Source organism: Panulirus ornatus, chromosome 46 (assembly GCF_036320965.1).
Source record: "Panulirus ornatus isolate Po-2019 chromosome 46, ASM3632096v1, whole genome shotgun sequence".
NCBI lineage: Eukaryota > Metazoa > Arthropoda > Malacostraca > Decapoda > Palinuridae > Panulirus > Panulirus ornatus.
Window position 1 is genome coordinate 7,779,228 of NC_092269.1, and position 20,408 is coordinate 7,799,635.

Consider the following 20,408-nt stretch of genomic DNA (forward strand, 5'->3'; position numbering starts at 1 on the left):
GCTGTCTTAATACCCCACACTCACTCACTCATCCACTCCTTCCTCCACTTCCCTCCCGCCCTACAGGGACGTCTGGGCTGACGGAGGTGTCCCTGGGACCGTCGCCGAACGTGACGGACCCGCAGAAGTGGCTGGAGCTGGTGGTGGCCGTCGACCACACCGTCATCACCTTCCACGGCGAGGACGAGGTGGAGAAGTACGTCTTCACCCTCTTCAACATCGTGAGTAGACCTGGCCTCGCGTTGTACATGGTCTTAGGGGGCTCGGAGGGGCGCCAGCAAGCCAGCCCCAGCGGCGGCTCCTCCTCCTCCTGTTGTCCTCTTGGGGAGGAGGGTCGTGTCCTAACAGCTTAGCTGGGCTGGGCTAAGAAGCTGGCTGGTCTCGTGGGGCTCGCTCCAGCCAGCTGCGTGGTGCCTCTTGAGGTTGGGAGGGATGGGGGAGGTTGACAGCGCTTGGTGCCTCCTTTGGGGGAGGTTGACAGCTGGGTTGGGCTGGGTCAGCCTCCAGGACCCCTGTCAGTGCGCCAGCGCCACCCTGAGCCACCACGACTCCGGCGCAGACCATCGCGGTAGCTGCTACACACAGACCATCACCCGAAGATGGGTGGTGGGTGTATGACCCCCTCTCGCGCTCCCCCTCACATGTCCTACAGGGAGGGAATATCCTGTTGCTCCTCCTTCTATCTTATCAGTGGGAAGGAAATAGAAAAAAAAGGACAGAATGGGATTTACCAAGACTCTCCCTCCTCTCCTCAACCCCCAAGTGTCTATTCTAATTCTTTTTCCGTTGCGTCGAAGGAGATAAGTTAAAACTGATTTTACGTATTTCCCAAATGTATATAACTTGTCTGGTGTGTGTGTGTGTGTGTGTGTGTGGGAGAGAGAGAGAGAGAGGGGAGTCGGTGAGGGAGAGGTTGGCGAGAGAGAGAGAGAGAGAGAGAGGAGAGTGAAATTGTTATGGACAGCTCCGGGTGTACGGGAGTTACGGGTTTCCCAAACCAGACTATTGGCCAGTGTGGTATGGAGGAGAGGCGAGGTTTGCTCCCGCGCCGGGGCAAAGGGATTTAGAGGCGATTGGTCCGGGCGAGCTGGTGGTGGGAATGGCCACTGTTAATGTCGTCTCCTTACTTGCCAACCCACGCGTTTTGAGGTCGCACGCACGCACGCACGCGTGTGTGTGTGTGTGTGTGTGTGTGTGTGTGTGTGTGTGTGGTGAGGGGGGGGGGAGCCAGTCATGACTCTATATAGAGACGTGAAGCAAAGGGGAGTGTATATAGTCATGGCTTTGGGTTATATATCATTATCTTTCCTCCTTTTTATTGACCCTTATCTCCAGTCGATGATGATGCTCCCCCCTCCCCCCCCACTCTCTCTCTCTCTTCTCTCTCTCTCTCTCTCTCTCTCTCTCTCTCTCTCTCTCTCTCTCGCGTCTCCCAGGCCTTCAAACCAAGCCAGGACGAGACGAGAGATCATGAGAAGTGCTGGGAGTACCACCATCACCACCACGACGAAGACGACGACGAAGACGACGACAGAACGACGAAGAAAGACTCCTCAGTGGCTGCTCATTGGAGCCCCCAGGATGCTGCTGTCGGTACGTCACCGCCACAATCACAGACGTCGCTCGCTCGCCCGCCCTCCCTCCTGCAGTAGTTAGGGTCGTTTGGAAGGCATCAGTTGTCAGCGTTCACGCCACGCACCCACCCACCCACCTTCCGTCGGTCCTGAGTGTCAGTTAGAACCTCCCTCACACTTGCCTCACTGTTCGCTGCTCTTGAGTGCCAGTTGCAAGTCACAGTTCCTAGACCCGGGTGGTGTGTGAGGAGGCTAGGAGGACGTGGGCGTCTCAAAAGGACGCTAAGGGTCCTTAAAACACGCAAGAGAAGAAGTGAACACCTCGCCCTCAGCTGCACCGAGGCGTCTGGCTACAGACGAAAGGTGTAGCACACACACCATCCCCTTGTGTCACGTAGCCCAAGTTTGGGTGACAGATGACGGCCTTGCATGATGGAGCAGCTGCTTTGTTCACAATTTATGACCGGGAGTTGTTTGATCGTTACGCCAGCCTTGGGGGTTGTGTTTAGGTCAAAGGCCAAACGCCTTTATAAAAGGCCTTGGATTCCCTTATTACCCAAAGGAGCCGGAGCGGCTCGCCGTTCATGGGATCGAAACCGTCGTGCCAAAGGGAATCGAACCCCATCATCAGCATGGGTTAAAGAGGAGAGGGGGAAATCGACTTCTTGTGCCTGTCTCTTGTGGCAGTTCACCAGCGGCCAGCCCTCAGGGGATGGCGCACCTTCGAGGACTCACTTGTGCGACTTCCACTCCCAACAACGAAGACTTGGAAGAACTCTATTTAGATGAAGGTGTTGAGTCTTTCCAGACCCTCAGACCGTCTTCCAGGACACGGAGTTCAGGGTTCCCCAGCTGAATGTGTGACTGGAAGGAGAGAAGTGAGGAAAGGAGAGGTAGATTGTATGTCTTCCCACTATATATACACACACCATGTAATGGGGGCAAAACAGACGAGAGGAGAGGGATTTCAGGATGGCGCCTCATAAGGGGTGAAGGGGGATTTGACCCTAGCTGCATGTGTGTGGTGTGTGTGTGTGTGTGTGTGTAAGCGCGCGCGCGCTAGCTGATTTCTCTGGCTTTGAATTCTTAATGTCTTTCTCTCGTTGTGATGTTGTATGCATTGTCATATCTTATCATTATTATTATTAGCTTTTGTGTTTTCAGACAGATTTATTCAATATCTCTTTAATTACTTACTGAACCATGTGCTGTATATATGTATTATCTCTCTTTTTACCTATAGTTTATCTTCGTTCATTCGGTGTTCGTAATTTTTTTTATTTATTCCATGAATGTCGAGGTTTGGGTAAAGGAAAACGGATAAGAAGGATGGTGCTGGTGCCACTGGGGTACTCCGTGTGGGTAAGAGGGGTTGGGGATGTGTTGGTGTGTGTGTGTGTGTGTGTGTGTGTGTGTGTGTGTGTGAACCCTTTACCAGCAATATTCATCTTTACGAAAGATGCATCGTGGTTGCGTATTATTTGACAATTGAGCGCGTGATCTAATACATTTCTATAAGTCCACGGGGAAATGAAACACGGTAAGTTCCCAAGTGCTCTTTTGTGTCATAATCACATCATCAGGGGAGACACAAGAGAGAAATATAACAGTCAGTTGATATACAACGAAGAGACGTAGCGTGGCGTCCTAGCTTCGTCTCTTCGTTGTATATCAACTGACTGTTATATTTCTCTCTTGTGTCTCCCCTGATGATGTGATTATTACACAAAGTGCACTTGGGAACTTATTGTGTTTCATATCCCCTTGGGACTCATGAAAATATATATATATATATATATATATATATATATATATATATATATATATATATATATATATATATATATATATATATATAGCCTGAAGTAGGTGGTGACTGGGAGGTAGTGCGACATTTGACTTGGGTGTGTGAAAGGTGATGGTGGTGTTGGGTGAGAGTTTGACTGGTTTTATGGTGAGGGGAGAGAGAGAGAGAGAGAGAGAGAGAGAGAGAGAGAGAGAGAGAGAGAGATGAGAAATGTGGTGGTGAGATTTGGATCAGAGTGTGGGTTTTGAGAGTTTGTGGATGAAGTGTGGGAGGAGTGTGGTAGCCAAGGTGGATGTGAGAGTTGTGGTTACCCTCACAGTGTGGTGTGAGAGTTGTGGTACCCTCACAGTGTGGGTGTGAGAGTTGTGGCACCCTCACAGTGTGGGTGTGAGAGTTGTGGCACCCTCACAGTGTGGGTGTGAGAGTTGTGGTACCCTCACAGTGTGGGTGTGAGAGTTGTGGTACCCTCACAGTGTGGGTGTGAGAGTTGTGGCACCCTCACAGTGTGGGTGTGAGAGTTGTGGCACCCTCACAGTGTGGGGTGTGAGAGTTGTGGCACCCTCACAGTGTGGGTGTGAGAGTTGTGGTACCCTCACAGTGTGGGTGTGAGAGTTGTGGTACCCTCACAGTGTGGGTGTGAGAGTTGTGGCACCCTCACAGTGGTGGGTGTGAGAGTTGTGGTACCCTCACAGTGTGGGTGTGAGAGTTGTGGTACCCTCACAGTGTGGGTGTGAGAGTTGTGGTACCCTCACAGTGTGGGTGTGAGAGTTGTGGTACCCTCACAGTGTGGGTGTGAGAGTTGTGGCACCCTCACAGTGTGGGGTGTGAGAGTTGTGGTACCCTCACAGTGTGGGTGTGAGAGTTGTGGTACCCTCACAGTGTGGGTGTGAGAGTTGTGGTACCCTCACAGTGTGGGTGTGAGAGTTGTGGCACCCTCACAGTGTGGGTGTGAGAGTTGTGGTACCCTCACAGTGTGGGTGTGAGAGTTGTGGCACCCTCACAGTGTGGGTGTGAGAGTTGTGGTACCCTCACAGTGTGGGTGTGAGAGTTGTGGTACCCTCACAGTGTGGGTGTGAGAGTTGTGGTACCCTCACAGTGTGGGTGTGAGAGTTGTGGTACCCTCACAGTGTGGGTGTGAGAGTTGTAGCACCCTCACAGTGTGGGTGTGAGAGTTGTAGCACCCTCACAGTGTGGGTGTGAGAGTTGTAGCACCCTGACAGTGTGGGTGTGAGAGTGTGGTAAATTATACCTACGCGTTGGAAGTGAGAAGTGAGGTAGATATACACAGTGTGAGAGAGGAGAAAGGTAAATATTTACCCAGCGGTGTAGGGGAAGGGGTAAATATTCATAATGTAGGGGGTAGAAATGATGGTTTAATGTAGGGGGTAGAGCTGATGGTTTAATGTAGGGGGTAGAACTGATGGTTTAATGTAGGGGGTAGAACTGATGGTTTAATGTAGGGGGTAGAACTGATGGTATAATGTAGGGGGTAGAACTGATGGTTTAATGTAGGGGGTAGAACTGATGGTATAATGTAGGGGTAGAACTGATGGTATAATGTAGGGGGTAGAACTGATGGTATAATGTAGGGGGTAGAACTGATGGTATAATGTAGGGGGTAGAACTGATGGTATAATGTAGGGGTAGAACTGATGGTTTAATGTAGGGGGTAGAACTGATGGTATAATGTAGGGGGTAGAATGATGTTAATGTAGGGGTAGAACTGATGGTAATGTAGGGTAGAACTGATGGTATTAATGTAGGGGTAGAACTGATGGTATAATGTAGGGGGTAGAACTGATGGTTAATGTAGGGGGTAGAACTGATGGTTTAATGTAGGGGTAGAACTGATGGTATAATGTAGGGGGTAGAACTGATGGTATAATGTAGGGGGTAGAACTGATGGTTTAATGTAGGGGGTAGAACTGATGGTTTAATGTAGGGGTAGAACTGATGGTTTAATGTAGGGGTAGAACTGATGGTTAATGTAGGGGGTAGAACTGATGGTTTATGTAGGGGGTAGAACTGATGGTTTAATGTAGGGGGTAGAACTGATGGTTTAATGTAGGGGTAGAACTGATGGTTTAATGTAGGGGGTAGAACTGATGGTTTAATGTAGGGGGTAGAACTGATGGTTTAATGTAGGGGGTAGAACTGATGGTTAATGTAGGGGGTAGGAAACTGATGGTATAATGTAGGGGGTAGCAACTGATGGTATAATGTAGGGGTAGAACTGATGGTTAATGTAGGGGGTACAACTGATGGTATAATGTAGGGGGTAGAACTGATGGTATAATGTAGGGGGTAGAACTGATGGTATAATGTAGGGGTAGAACTGATGGTTAATGTAGGGGGTAGAACTGATGGTATAATGTAGGGGGTAGAACTGATGGTTTAATGTAGGGGGTAGAACTGATGGTTAATGTAGGGGTAGAACTGATGGTTAATGTAGGGGGTAGAACTGATGGTTTAATGTAGGGGGGTAGAACTGATGGTTTAATGTAGGGGGTAGAACTGATGGTTAATGTAGGGGGTAGAACTGATGGTTTAATGTAGGGGGTAGAACTGATGGTTTAATGTAGGGGGTAGAACTGATGGTTTAATGTAGGGGGTAGAACTGATGGTTTAATGTAGGGGGTAGAACTGATGGTTTAATGTAGGGGGTAGAACTGATGGTTTAATGTAGGGGGGGTAGAAGTGCTGGAGCGAGTGCTGGGCTGACGGAGGGGGGTGTCGTCACAGGAAGGCCGGGGCTCCGGGTCTGAAATCTTCCTCTGTCACGGGCGTCTGGCTCACCACGGGCCGTGGGGCTAGAGAGAGAGAGAGAGAGAGAGAGAGAGAGAGAGAGAGAGAAGGGGGCCCCCGTGTGTATGTGTGCCTTGGACCCAGAGGGTTCGAACCCCATCGGAAGAGGGTGGAGCCATCGTAGACAATACAGAATGTGATAGTAGAGAGTATATTAAATATATTATATATATATATATATATATATATTTTATATATTTTATTATACTATATATGGAGTATGTCAGAGTAATGTGAAATTCTGGACCATTGCAAGCTACCATGACTGCTGGCGACAGCTTGGGTGGGGGAGATCACACTCCTTGCCACATACAGGACAACACACACACCCCGCCCTCACACACACCCCGCCCTCACACACACCCCGCCCTCACACACACACACCCCGCCCTCACACATGTGTTCTGGCAGCGACAATATCGCGTAGCGCATTGTACATGTCATGTGGTGGTCTTTCCCTCCACACACTTGAGGCGTGTGGAGCGCCCCTGGTCTTTGAACAACCCTACTGAGACACAAGGTCCCTGGCGCGGGGGCGCCCCCAGATGCGACCCTGGCGTGAACCAACGCTTTTGAAGGTGATCAGAGTGTGTTGGTGTGGAGGAGGGCTGGGGGCGGCGCCACACGAGCTGGATGTGACATAGGTTATCCACCTGGTCATGACGCCTCTGTGTCCAACATAGGAGGTGATCGTTGAGAATATTGAAGGCATTATTGTAGTCTTCATGGAGCAGGGTGTGAGTGGTGGAAGGGGAAAGGGGTCCTTTTTTTTTTGCAAGGCACTTGTGTTCCTTGTGAACCATCACGAGCTTCGGTTTGGAGTGAGGGAGAATCAAGGGTCGGAGTAGGACGGGTTCCCTGAGTGGTATGAGGGAAATGCTGTGTACACACACACACACACAGACACACACACACACAGGTCACACACACACACAGAGGTCACACACACACACAGGTCACAGTGGGACGAAGTGGACCATCAGCGGGAAGGGGGACGAGATTGCTAGCGCCCGTTGACAACGTGAGACGCATTGGCGTGTATATGACCGGGAGGGAGTACGAGGCCGTAGACGCTATATTATCTAACTACTGAAGCGGTGTCCGAGTGGGATGGTAACGAGTTACTTTCATATCGGGAGGTGCTGGGGTGGAGGGGGTCAGTGGTAACGAGGTGTGGGCCAAGCTAGGAGCTGATGTGAGGTATCCGGCACGGGGGGAAGTGTACCACTGAGGCCCGTTGATCAAGTCAGACTGAAGGGAGTGTAAACCCAGCTCTCATATTTACGACCTCAGACGTCGCACGAGAACTTAAGGTGAGACACCACGGCTGTATTTGGAGCCACATCAAAGGGAAGGTGACAAGTTACGGACCGCCCAAAGGGACTATCTTGAACACCTAGGTCGGTGATTACAGGTTGTACCCACACTGTGTACCCACACCTGGCTGTGTTGACACTGACGCCCTTCCTCACTCCCTCGCTACCCGTGAGGTCACCAACGGTGAGGGGGAGTTTAGGCCACCAAGGACCTTACTGCTGGCTTCAGTACCTCGGCAGGAGCTATGAAAGTTGTGGAGTCCCTTGGACTTCGCTGGGGCTGAAGAGGGAAGCCATTCTCATTCCCAAAACGATCGTCTTGAGGTAGGACTTTCCCCCCTTGGGATTATTGCTCACGCCAAGGCTACGCTGGGTGGAGTGGCTGAGTGTGTGAGACCTGTCGTGGAGGAGGAGGGGACTTGCATGTCTCCCCAAGGGGGAGTCGGTGCTTCGACAGGTGGCGTCAGTGTGGAGGAAGATCAACATTGCGATGGAGGTCGGTGTTGAGGGCCGTGCGTAAGAGCGCGGATTAGTTTTGGCGCTGGGGGAGGATTGGGAGGGGACGACCAATAGCGCCGGCCCCCCCTTGGGGCAAAAGGGAAGAGACTCGCCGAAGGCGTCGTCGCTGAACTAAGACCTCAGTGTGGAGGTCTGACCTGGTGTCTGCGATCCAGCCCCAGCAGTTGACGCCACAGAGCCAAGTTCCGAAAGTTGTTCAAGGATGGTTGGCGGTCTCCCTCCCTCCCACCCTCCCTCTTGGCATATCAAGAGCAGGTGTGTGTGTGTGTGTGTGTGTGTGTGGAGCTCATCATTATTGGAGGGGGATGGTGGTCGCTTCATGACGTGATGAGCGGAGCGAGGAGTGAGGAGGAGAGGAGGAGGAAGGGCGTCGCCTGCACCAGGAGTTGTGGCTGTGACGGGTCCTGCAGCAAGGCGGGCGCTTCACTGTTTTAAACCGATGTGAAGTTCCGTGTTTCTATATCTTCTCTCTCATGTACTTCATCATGTCCTTGGGAAGCAATGACCAGCTATTCGACTAGTTTATCATTTGTCAGGTCTTCCTTCTATTTCTTGTGCTTTCGAGTTCCTTTTGAAAAGCGCCTCCCGCGAAGAGACACTGCTTACCTCGGCCCTCTGGAACACGACGACTCGGTAATTGTAATCATATTGTGGTCTTGTGGTGAAGTGAATTATAAGATCATTAGATTCCCTTACAGATTATGGCGTTCTGATGAGACATAAGCTTGTGGTAGGTAGGTCGGGCGGCGCTGGGGGGGAAGGGGGTGTCGTGTGTGTGTGTGTGTGTGTGTGTGTGTGTGGTGTGTGTGTGTGTGTGTGTGTGTGTGTGTGTGTGATCATCTCTCACTTCATGGCATTCTCATCACCAGGGAGTTGGTCCAGCAAGACGTCCCTGTTCTATCCTCGTATTAACGGAGCGAAGGGGGCGAAGGGGGGGTTCCCGTCCATGACAGTGGCGTAAGAGGGGAAGAAGGAAAAGGTGTGGTGAGTGGATACGTCCCATCACCACACACACACACCGTGTGTGTGTCCGTGAACATGAGCAGCAGGTGGATGAAGGGGGAGCGGGAGCAGGTGTGTGGTGGATGTAGCCTTGTGCTTGGCTGGGGAGGTGGGATTAGCATGCATCCCTACAGTGGGATTTTGTTAATGCAAGGGTCGTACCGCGTTCGGGGCCCCCAGACTCGTTGCAGGTTAGGTGGGGTGGGTAATGTATGCTGTGAACAGACTGGGTTGTCTTCAACATTAGCATGTAAAACGACGGCGGGCCTGACAGACCATGGGGTTACACGGGGTGTGTGGGTGACCAGGTGTGACCAGGTGAGGGAGGGAGGGGCTGTGCCCGTCGGTGCGCGCCCCCCTCCTGTTACCAGGGGAGGTGCCCCAAGGGGAGAGAGAGAGAGACGGAGGAGTGTGTGTGGTTTCGCACCCCCCCTCCCTCTCTCTCTCTCTCTCTCTTCTCTCTCTCTCTCTCCCCAACACACACACACACACACACACACACACACGTACGTCTATAAATAGACAACCTTGATGAATTTAGATTCCAGTGGCGATAGACAAGTGTGTGGTGGAGAGACCACAGGTACTCGGCGTGTACACAGGACAGGTCCCCCTGTACCGGCACCACGACCACGGCATCGCAACCCACACAGACGTGACGCAAAGATACATCGTTACTACAGATCTTATCTTTACACACCACCACACACCACCACCACACACCACCACACACCACCACACACCACACCACCACACACCACCACACACCACACACCACACACCACCACCACACACCACCACCACACACCACCACACACCACACACCACCACACACACCACCACACACACCACCACACACCACCACACACACCACCACACCACCACACACCACCACACACCACACACCACACACCCCACACACCACCACCACACACCACCACACACCATCCACACACAACCACCACACACACCACACACACCACACTACCACACACACACAACACCACCACACACCAGCATCACACAACAGCAAACACACCACCACACACCACCACACACCACCACACACACAACCACACACCACACAACACAACCACACACCAACCAACACACCACACACACTACCACACACCACACACCACCACACACCAGCATCACACACACACCACACCACACACCACAACACACCACCACACCACCACACACAACACCACCACACACCACCACACACACCACCACACACACCACCACACACACCACCACACACCACACCACCACACCACCACCACACACACCACCACACACCACACACCACACACCACCACCACACACCACCACACACCACCCACACACCACCACACCACCACCACACACACACCACACCACCACACACCACACACCACCACCCACACACCACCACCACACCACACCACCACACACCACCACAACACCACACACCACCACACCACACACACACCACCACACACCACCACCACACCACCCACAACCACCACCACCACACCACCCACAACCACCACCACCACACCACCACACACCACACACCACCACCACCACCACCACACACCACCACCACCCCCACCACACACCACCACACCACCACACACCACACACCACACACCACAACACCACACCCACCACACACCACCACCACACACCACCACACACCCACCACCCCACCCACCACCACACACCACCACACCACCCACACCACCACACCACACCACACACACAACCACCACCACCACCACCACACACCACACCACACACCACCACACCACCCACACCCCACACACCACCACCACACCACACACCCACCTACAGACACACCACACACCCACACACACCCACACACACACACCACCACCAGCTGTATGGATGGTTGTGGGTATATGACAGACCAGCTGCCCAAGAATAAAAAAGTACACCAGGGTGTGGGAGGGAGAGGAGCAGTGTGAGGGGAGGAGACGTGAGTACACCAGGGTGTGGGAGGGAGAGGAGCAGTGTGAGGGGAGGAGACGTGAGTACACCAGGGTGTGGGAGGGGGAGGAGCAGTGTGAGGGGAGGAAACGGGAGTACACCAGGGTGTGGGAGGGGAGGAGGAGCAGTGTGAGGGGAGGAGACGTGAGTACACCAGGGTGTGGGAGGAGGAGGAGCAGTGTGAGGGGAGGAGACGTGAGTACACCAGGGTGTGGGAGGGAGAGGAGGAGCAGTGTGAGGGGAGGAGACGGGAGTACACCAGGGTGTGGGAGGGAGAGGAGGAGCAGTGTGAGGGGAGGAGACGGGAGTACACCAGGGTGTGGGAGGGAGAGGGAGGAACATGTGGGAAGGGCCAATGTGAACGAGACAGAAGATGGACCATAACTTTTCCACTGGTTCATTTAGTGTCGCAGCCGAGCCCCACACAGGAGAACGGCATCGCCGTTTCCCCTGCTTCATCGAGGTAGCGCCATGAGGACAGACAACAAAGGCCACATTCGTTCACACTCAAGTCTCCAGCTGCCTTGTGTAATGCGCCGAAACCACAGCTCCCTGCACACACACCCAGACCCCACAGACCTTTTCATGGTTTACCCCAGACGCTTCACATGCCCTGGTTCACTCCAGATATATATATATATATATATATATATATATATATATATATATATATATATATATATATATATATATATATATATATATTTATATATATATATATATTATATATATATATATAATAATATATATATATAGAGAGAGAGAGAGAGAGAGAGAGAGAGAGAGAGAGAGAGAGAGAGAGAGAGAGAGAGAGACAAGAGACGGGGCAACATGAGTGTAAAACTCTCTCCCCGTAACACACACACACACACACACACACACACACACACACACATGGTAATACGGAGGGCAAAAGAATTATAATTGAAATATGAACATATAATTAATGCATCAGGGCTGGGGGAAGGGTGGATGATGGTGGGCAGTGTGTACTTGTGTGATGCTGGCGTATCTCCCGCGCCAGAGCCCCCCCCCCCCCCCTCCCAACCCTGTACATATATACACACACACATATATATATATACACATTACGTATGTTAACTGGAAATTTACATGAGAGTTGATTTTATAGCAGGAATCTGACGTTATAATACTCTTTGACGTTGCGTACAATACCAGCAAACTTCACACACACACACACACACACACACACACACACACAACACACACACACACACCACACACACACACACACACACACACACACACACACACACACACCACACACAACACACACACACACACACACACACACACACACACATATACATATGATGGTGTACCAGCACACCACAAGAGCCACACATCACCTCGGGCGGGGCAAAAAAGATATATACTGATGGGTTATGCGGGCTCTGGTCTGTAAAGGTCACCATCCCAGTGATGACCACTGGAGGTATGACCTCTACGCCCCCGCAGGGTAGAGAGAGAGAGGGGGGGGGGGTGGGGATATATACGTACGTACATATGTGCATAAGTCTTCTCGTCTCGTGAGCCAGGGCAGGGACCTCGAGAGCCACTGGTGTCGTCAGTCCACTCCCGCCTCTTTGCCCATATCGCTTCACTGCAGCGACGACGACGACTCGTGTATGTACGTTAATCATTTCCACCTTCAGGTGATGACATGATTATGATTCACTTGTGTTACATGACAGGTCATGACTGGAGGGCTTCGTGCTTGTTTCGGTAGTGACAGAGGAGGAGGAGGAGGAGGAGGAGGAAGAGGAGGAGGTGGAGGAAGAGGTGGAGGATGAGGAGGAAGAGGAAGAGGAGGCAGAGGAAGAGGTGGAGGAGGAAGAGGACGAGGAGGAGGAGGAGGAAGAAGAGGAAGAGGAAGAAGAGGAAGAGGAGGAGGAGGAGGAAGAAGAGGAGGGAGGTGGAAGAGGAAGAGGAAGAAAAGGAGGAGGAGGAGGAGGAGGAGGGAGTCATTAATATCATTATGATCCTCCTCCTCATCTGGGACGAGGTGTGGCCACACCGTCGTGTTCACCACGTCACAGTGTATCTGTGAGGGAGGAGAGGGAGTAGGTGTTGTTATTGCTGACCATGGTGTAGCAGCAGGTGTAGCAGCAGGTGTAGCAGCAGCTGTAGCAGCAGTATGGTGTAGTTGTGTGTTGGTGGTGGGGAGGGAAGGGGGATTCAGGCTACGTGGGGTTTCTCCCTCTCTCTCTCTCTCTCTCCCCCGGACTTGGGGGTTCGGGGTTCAGCAGGCCCAGCGTGTGTAAACAAACCAAGGGCAGCAGGCGACCCGATGATGTTCTCACACCACACCAACGCCACACTACACTACACCACGCCACACCACGCCACACCACGCCACGCCCACACCACACCACCAACCACACCACACACACCACCACACACTACACCACACCACCACACACAACACCACACCACCACCAACAACCACGCACACACACCACACACACACCACCCACGACCACCACCACGCCACACCACCACGCCACACCACGCCACACACACACGCCACACCACATCACCACACCACCCACGCCACACCAACCACCACACCACCAACCACACCACGCCACTACCACACCACACCACACCACACCACCACGCCACACACACCACCACCACGCCACGCACACCACGCCACTCCGCCAACACCCACCCCTCGGCAACACATACCCCAGGCAGACACCTCCTCCCTCCTTCCTCCACCACACACTCTCCACCCCTGGCTCCGGTCTGTGGAGGTGGATTGAGTCCTCCCCCCTTCCACACAGGTCACACTCCACCTCACCACCTGTCACTGAGGCCCCGTCTGTCCGCCCGTCCGTCCGTCCGTCCATCTGGCTTGGCTGCTACCTCACATACCAGACGACCAGGTCATCTGTCTCCGTCTTTGGGCCATAGCTCTGGGCCAGTCTCAAGCCCCCCTCCCCCTCTCCCCCCTTCCCTCCTCCCTCACAACTGTCAATATGGTCGATGCATAACTACTGGTCGAAGACCATGTTGGGGTCTGGTGAGTGGTCGAAGACCATGTTGGGGTCTGGTGAGTGGTGAGGGGGGGGGGGTGTATGGTCTTTGTCTGGAGAGGACCATACCTGTGCCTCTGTCTGGGGGTCGTGTATACGGGTTTGTCTTGGTAAGTTGTGATTACAGCTCTCTCTCTGGGGATTGGGGGGAGGGTAGAACCATACACATAGCTTTGTCTGGGGGGGAGAGCTATACACATAGCTTTCTCTGGGGGGGAGCCATACACATAGCTTTCTCTGGGGGGAGCCATACACATAGCTTTCTCTGGGGGGGAGCCATACACATAGCTTTCTCTGGGGGGGACCATACTTAAAGTTTGCCTGGGAGCCATGCATAAAGTTCTCTCTGGGGATCATACACACATCATCTCTCTCTCTCTCTCTCTCTCTCTCTCTCTCTCTCTCTCTCTCTCTCTCTCTCTCTCTCTCTCTCTGGGGGGAGCCATACTCTTAAAGCTTTGTCTGGGGATCCCATCCTCATAATTCCCTCTGCATGGGGCCCATCTATGTGTTTGCGCCCCCCCCCCCCGACACACACACATTCCCCCTGCCTCACCCATCACTCACCCATCGTTCATCCTCGCCTCACCCAGGACTCACCCGTGAATGTATAGCTCTATATTCCATCGCGTTAGCAGCTAATGGGGGCAGCGGCCGGCCCCGCGCGCGCGCCCCATGAGGTCTGTCTCCTGCTGGGGGAAGGGGAGATGATGTGTTGCCCCATCACACCCATCATGACCATGCATCACTGAATGGGGCACCCAGCCTGGCCTCAGCTACCCCCGCCCCATACTCACCCATCACTACCCCCGCCCCATACTCACCCATCACTACCCCCGCCCCATACTCACCCATCACTACCCCCGCCCCATACTCACCCATCACTACCCCCGCCCCATACTCACCCATCACTACCCCCGCCCCATACTCACCCATCACTACCCCCGCCCCATACTCACCCATCACTACCCCCGCCCCATACTCACCATCACTACCCCCGCCCCATACTCACCCATCACTACCCCCGCCCATACTCACCCATCACTACCCCCGCCCCATACTCACCCATCACTACCCCCGCCCCATGCTGGCCCATCACTACCCCCGCCCCATACTCACCCATCACTACCCCCGCCCCATACTCACCCATCACTACCCCCGCCCCATACTCATCCATCACTACCCCCGCCCCATACTCGCCATCATACCACCACCCATTATATATGTGGGGGGACATGCCAGCCAGACAACCCCCCCAATACTCATCCACCATACTACTACCCATTATATATGGGGGGGGGACGGAGAATCCAGTCTGTCCTACTCCCCCATACTCACCCATCATACCACCACCTCCTTCTATATGGGGGATGGGTAAGCCAGCCAAGCTCCATGCTTATAGAACCTGATGTGTTGGGTGTTCTGTGCATTAAGGTCTATATATGTATATACAATACCAAGGAACACCGCCTTAACCACCACCAACCAACCAACTGACATGCCTGACGCCCTTAATGTTGTCGTGGATGTCACATGACACAGGAGGAGTCATGAACCCCAGGTGCTGTCTTGCCTGGGATGCACACACACACACACACACACACACACACACACACACACACACACACACACACACACACACACACACACACACACACCTGGTGTACAGTGCTCTTTGTGGTGTATGTAAAACTCCCTCGCTCACACCCCAGGAGCCTCCTGCATACACCCCAGGTATTGTCTCGGATGCAGCCTCCACCCCCAGCCCCAGATAACCCTCCTCTCCCCCCCACACAAACACCCCAGAAACTCCCCTCAGAATCCACCCCCTCCCTCCCCCACTCCAGTTTTCTGACGACCCCTCCCTCGTAAGAACTGTGAGGGAGGAGTACCTCACCCAATTCGTATGGCGAACGACCCATCTGATTTTTTTTCCCTTCCGTTGAACGACCCTCGTCACCGTTGTGTACAGGACGACAACATCTTCGTGTGTGTGTGTGGTGTGTGTGTGTGTACAGCCGCCCCGCGACGCCTGGTGAAACATCACTTGATCGTATGTTGCTCAGTGGTCGTTTTCCTCCGGCCATTTGGCCAGCAGCGAGGCTGTGTGTGTGTGTGTGTGTGTCTGTGTGTCGCTGGACGGTCGGTGTTTACCCCTTGGTCGTGGCTGTGATCCCCAGAGACAGCGATTGATCCAGCGGGCGACCTTCTCCGCTGACGACGACCGATCGTCCGATTGCGAGTTTGAAATAGAGATGTCCATAGCGAGCGAGCGCGTCCGTCAGGGGATCATGTGTGCCGTAGATGGCGACGCCCCAATTGTCTTATGTGTGCGGCCTCTGTATGTCTGTGGGTGGTGATCACGACGCCCTACATGGCGGAGGGAGGAACGGCTCTCGCTGTACCAGTGTCCTTCGCCGGTGTTGCTCCATCATTATTCCCTCTGCACTCAATGTGTAGGTGTGAGAGTATAGTCTCTGGCTGACCAGGGTCTGGCTGGGTAGGGTATGTATACATATGGATGAGGAGGTTAGGGTGTGGTGGTCGTGTGTGTGTGTGTGTGTGAGGATGTCAGGCCAGGAGCCATAGCCCGGCAGCCTCGTCTGGTTTCGTGAAAAAAATTATGTTAGGACTCATGACCTAGTGTGTTTGTGGTGAGGTATAGCCACACACACACACACACACACACACACACTCCAGCCTAAGCCAGGTAACTCTTCAGTGACCAGCCCCCGTGGGAAGGATGAACACCTGGGACTGCCCGTGCCCAGGAAGGAATCGAACCCATGCTGGTTAAGTTCAATTATTTCCTCACCAGAACACGTATGTCGGACTTCAAGCATTTCAGTGCTAGCTCAGGTGTAGGGTTACATGGGTGATGGGTGGCAGAAGGTGGAATGTTGGGGGGAAGGGGGCAAATCTAGAGCATTTCAGTGGGTACAGTACGTGAGGGAAGGGATGGACATGTGGGCGCCTAGTGGACTCTGAAGGTGTGTGTGTGTGGGAAAGGGGAACCTTTTCACCTCAGAGAATCAAAGAGTGGGAAGGTTACATGAAATGCATAGCATGTCATAATACAGGAGGGAAGGGTACGTTGGCAGCGGCTTGGCTCGCTCGTGCCAGCAGGGAGGTGGGCGCGGGGTTCGACGCAGTGAAGGGTAGAAAGATGGTATGGTGGCGGCTCACTCAGTCGTCCTAGCTGGGTTGAGGACACATTTTGCGGTGGTGGTGGTGTGGGCTACCAGGGGGAAGGACGCTGGTGCGTCAGGGGCGTCGTCGCCGTCCCCCTTCCTCGTCCCCTTCGTCGTCGTCCCCACCTTCGTCAGGTGACAGCCGGCTGGTCTGCTGGCTACCCAATACCCTCCCAAGGACCATAAACTCCCACTGAAGATCCTCCCCGGGGGGCGCGCGCCCCTGGAACCGATCATTCGCCTCGCCGTGGTGAAGAATCGACCACCTTCCATCTCTGTCTTTGCTCGCCACGCTCCTCTTTTGAGCTTCCTGGGCCGCCCGCCCGCCCGCCCGCCCGCAACCACCACCCAGCTATTATTCCCACGAATGCTCCATCATCATCATTCCAGCCATCCCATGATAGTTGATGGCTTCCAGGTACCCCAGGATCTTATAGCGGGCCTCTTCCCCTCTCCCATGAAAAAGGAATCCTGGACCTCCTCCAGTTATTGCAGGATCGTCATATCTCTCTCTAGGGCATTTCACCTTTGATCTTCGGTCACTTTTAGACATCCCAGAACCCTGGATGGCCAGGTGGGTCGTAATGACCATTCCACTCTGGTGGATGACCACCAACCACCCACCACCCCAGCCACTCACGTGAAGATGGCTCGATCACCTGCGGTGTTTTTTCATAGCTCATGACATCGCTGGAGATGATCCCAGTATCGACTCCTTCCCTCAACCGGACCCAGCCCCCCCGTTTCCAGGGGCACTTTCACTCACCCCACCTCCAAGGTCAGGCCCCTCCCTGCCTATCATATGCCTCCAGGACCACACTTCAACCCAAGCCAACCTCCAAGGTCACGCCTTAGCCCGACCACCTCTCCTCCTCCTCCAACACCATGTCAGACAGTAACATTCATCCATCCTCCCCACCTCCACCTCCAAGATCGACCACCCCCAACCGTGTCTCACCTCCAAGACCACCTCTCTCTCTCTCTCTCTCTCTCTCTCTCTCTCTCTCTCTCTCTCTCTCTCTCTCTCTCTCTCTCTCTCTCTCTCTCTCTCTCTCGGCTTCATTTAAACCCCTCTCCCGCCTACCTATCCCCTCCCCTCCAACTCCCCTCCCTCCCCACCCCTCCACACCTCCCTCCACTCCCCTCCAGCAACACCACGACATGGACCACCAGTCACGCAGCCGTCCACTAGTTACCATGTAACAAGGTCTACATTGTCCAGACGTCGTGTGAGACAGAGAGAGAGAGAGAGAGAGAGAGAGAGAGAGAGAGAGAGAGAGAGAGAGAGAAGGGGGAGGGGGCGTGTGGGCCCTTCCCCTCTGCTCCCTCCCCCACACCCCTCCTTCATACAGTAAGGCACCCTGGGAGAGTCAGTGTTGCCCTCCTGTGCGCGCGCAGCTGACCCTCCCTCCCTCACACCGTCCCTCCCTCCCTCCCTGACCTGCCCCACCGCCACAGACTATACACACCATCAGAGTGTGTTGACACTCAGGCCGGGTCTTGAGTGTATCACATGCACTCGAACCACTTGGCTACCTACCACTCCTGCCTGGCACAGACACACACACATACACACACACACACGCACGCGCCTCCCTCCCTTCCTCCCTCCCTCCTCGGCACTCATAATTATTATACGAGTATCACTGATCTATTCTTATTTAAGGTTCAAATCCCTTTGTTTTTAAAGGTTTAAAGACAAGAAGAAGGGGACAGGGAGGTCATGTACTTACACACGTGTACGTAAGTACATGAAATCGCGTATACACAAGCATAGACAAACAACACACACACACACACATACACACACACACACACACACACACACACTTACACACACATGTTTACCTGAGCCAGGCCAATCACGAAGCGCACAAACGATGACGTGTTTATGACGTTGTGTGTGTGTATGTGTGTGTGTGTGTGTGGGGGCAGCTCGGGGGTTGTGCAGGTATTCAATGCAGGGTTCGATCCTCCTGGGGGGTTGGAGGGCCACGCTTTGCACTAGTGGTGGTGTTGGCTGTTCAGTGTGAGTGTCATATTATCTCGTCTATACGTTACGGCTCATTGGCGTCGAGCTGCGCGCACACACACACACACACACACACACACACACACACACACACACACAGACACAGACACACACACTGGGTAAGTCAGGATAACACTGGCTCTTGTGATCACGTAGACCACCCGAGTTTATTATGCTACAACACTGATCACATAACCACAAGAGAGGAGCAGGATGGGTAGAGGCAGGGAGGAGGAGCAGGATGGGTAGAGGCAGGGAGGAGGAGCAGGATGGGTAGAGGCAGGGAGGAGGAGCAGGATGGGTAGAGGCAGGGAGGAGGAGCAGGATGGGTAGAGGCAGGGAGGAGGAGCAGGATGGGTAGAGGCAGGGAGGAGGAGCAGGATGGGTAGAGGCAGGGAGGAGGAGCAGGATGGGTAGAGGCAGGGAGGAGGAGCAGGATGGGTAGAGGCAGGGAGGAGGAGCAGGATGGGTAGAGGCAGGGAGGAGGAGCAGGATGGGTAGAGGCAGGGAGGAGGAGCAGGATGGGGAGAGGCAGGGAGGAGGAGCAGGATGGTAGAGGCAGGGAGGAGGAGCAGGATGGGTAGAGGCAGGGAGGAGGAGCAGGATGGGTAGAGGCAGGGAGGAGGAGCAGGATGGGTAGAGGCAGGGAGGAGGAGCAGGATGGGTAGAGGCAGGGAGGAGGAGCAGGATGGGTAGAGGCAGGGAGGAGGAGCAGGATGGGTAGAGGCAGGGAGGAGGAGCAGGATGGGTAGAGGCAGGGAGGAGGAGCAGGATGGGTAGAGGCAGGGAGGAGGAGCAGGATGGGTAGAGGCAGGGAGGAGGAGCAGGATGGGTAGAGGCAGGGAGGAGGAGCAGGATGGGTAGAGGCAGGGAGGAGGAGCAGGATGGGGAGAGGCAGGGAGGAGGAGCAGGATGGGTAGAGGCAGGGAGGAGGAGCAGGATGGGTAGAGGCAGGAGGAGGAGCAGGATGGGTAGAGGCAGGGAGGAGGAGCAGGATGGGTAGAGGCAGGGAGGAGGAGCAGGATGGGTAGAGGCAGGGAGGAGGAGCAGGATGGGTAGAGGCAGGGAGGAGGAGCAGGATGGGTAGAGGCAGGGAGGAGGA

At 53.9% G+C, this 20,408-nt stretch overlaps 1 protein-coding gene across 1 annotated transcript in view; it reads left to right on the forward strand.

The window, feature by feature from the left end:
* Positions 1-20,408, forward strand: part of LOC139763114 (A disintegrin and metalloproteinase with thrombospondin motifs 14-like) — a 155,958-nt gene that overhangs the window by 10,781 nt on the left and 124,769 nt on the right. The window contains 1 exon segment of the mRNA XM_071688772.1: positions 67-221. Coding sequence (XP_071544873.1) covers positions 67-221 — 155 coding nt within the window.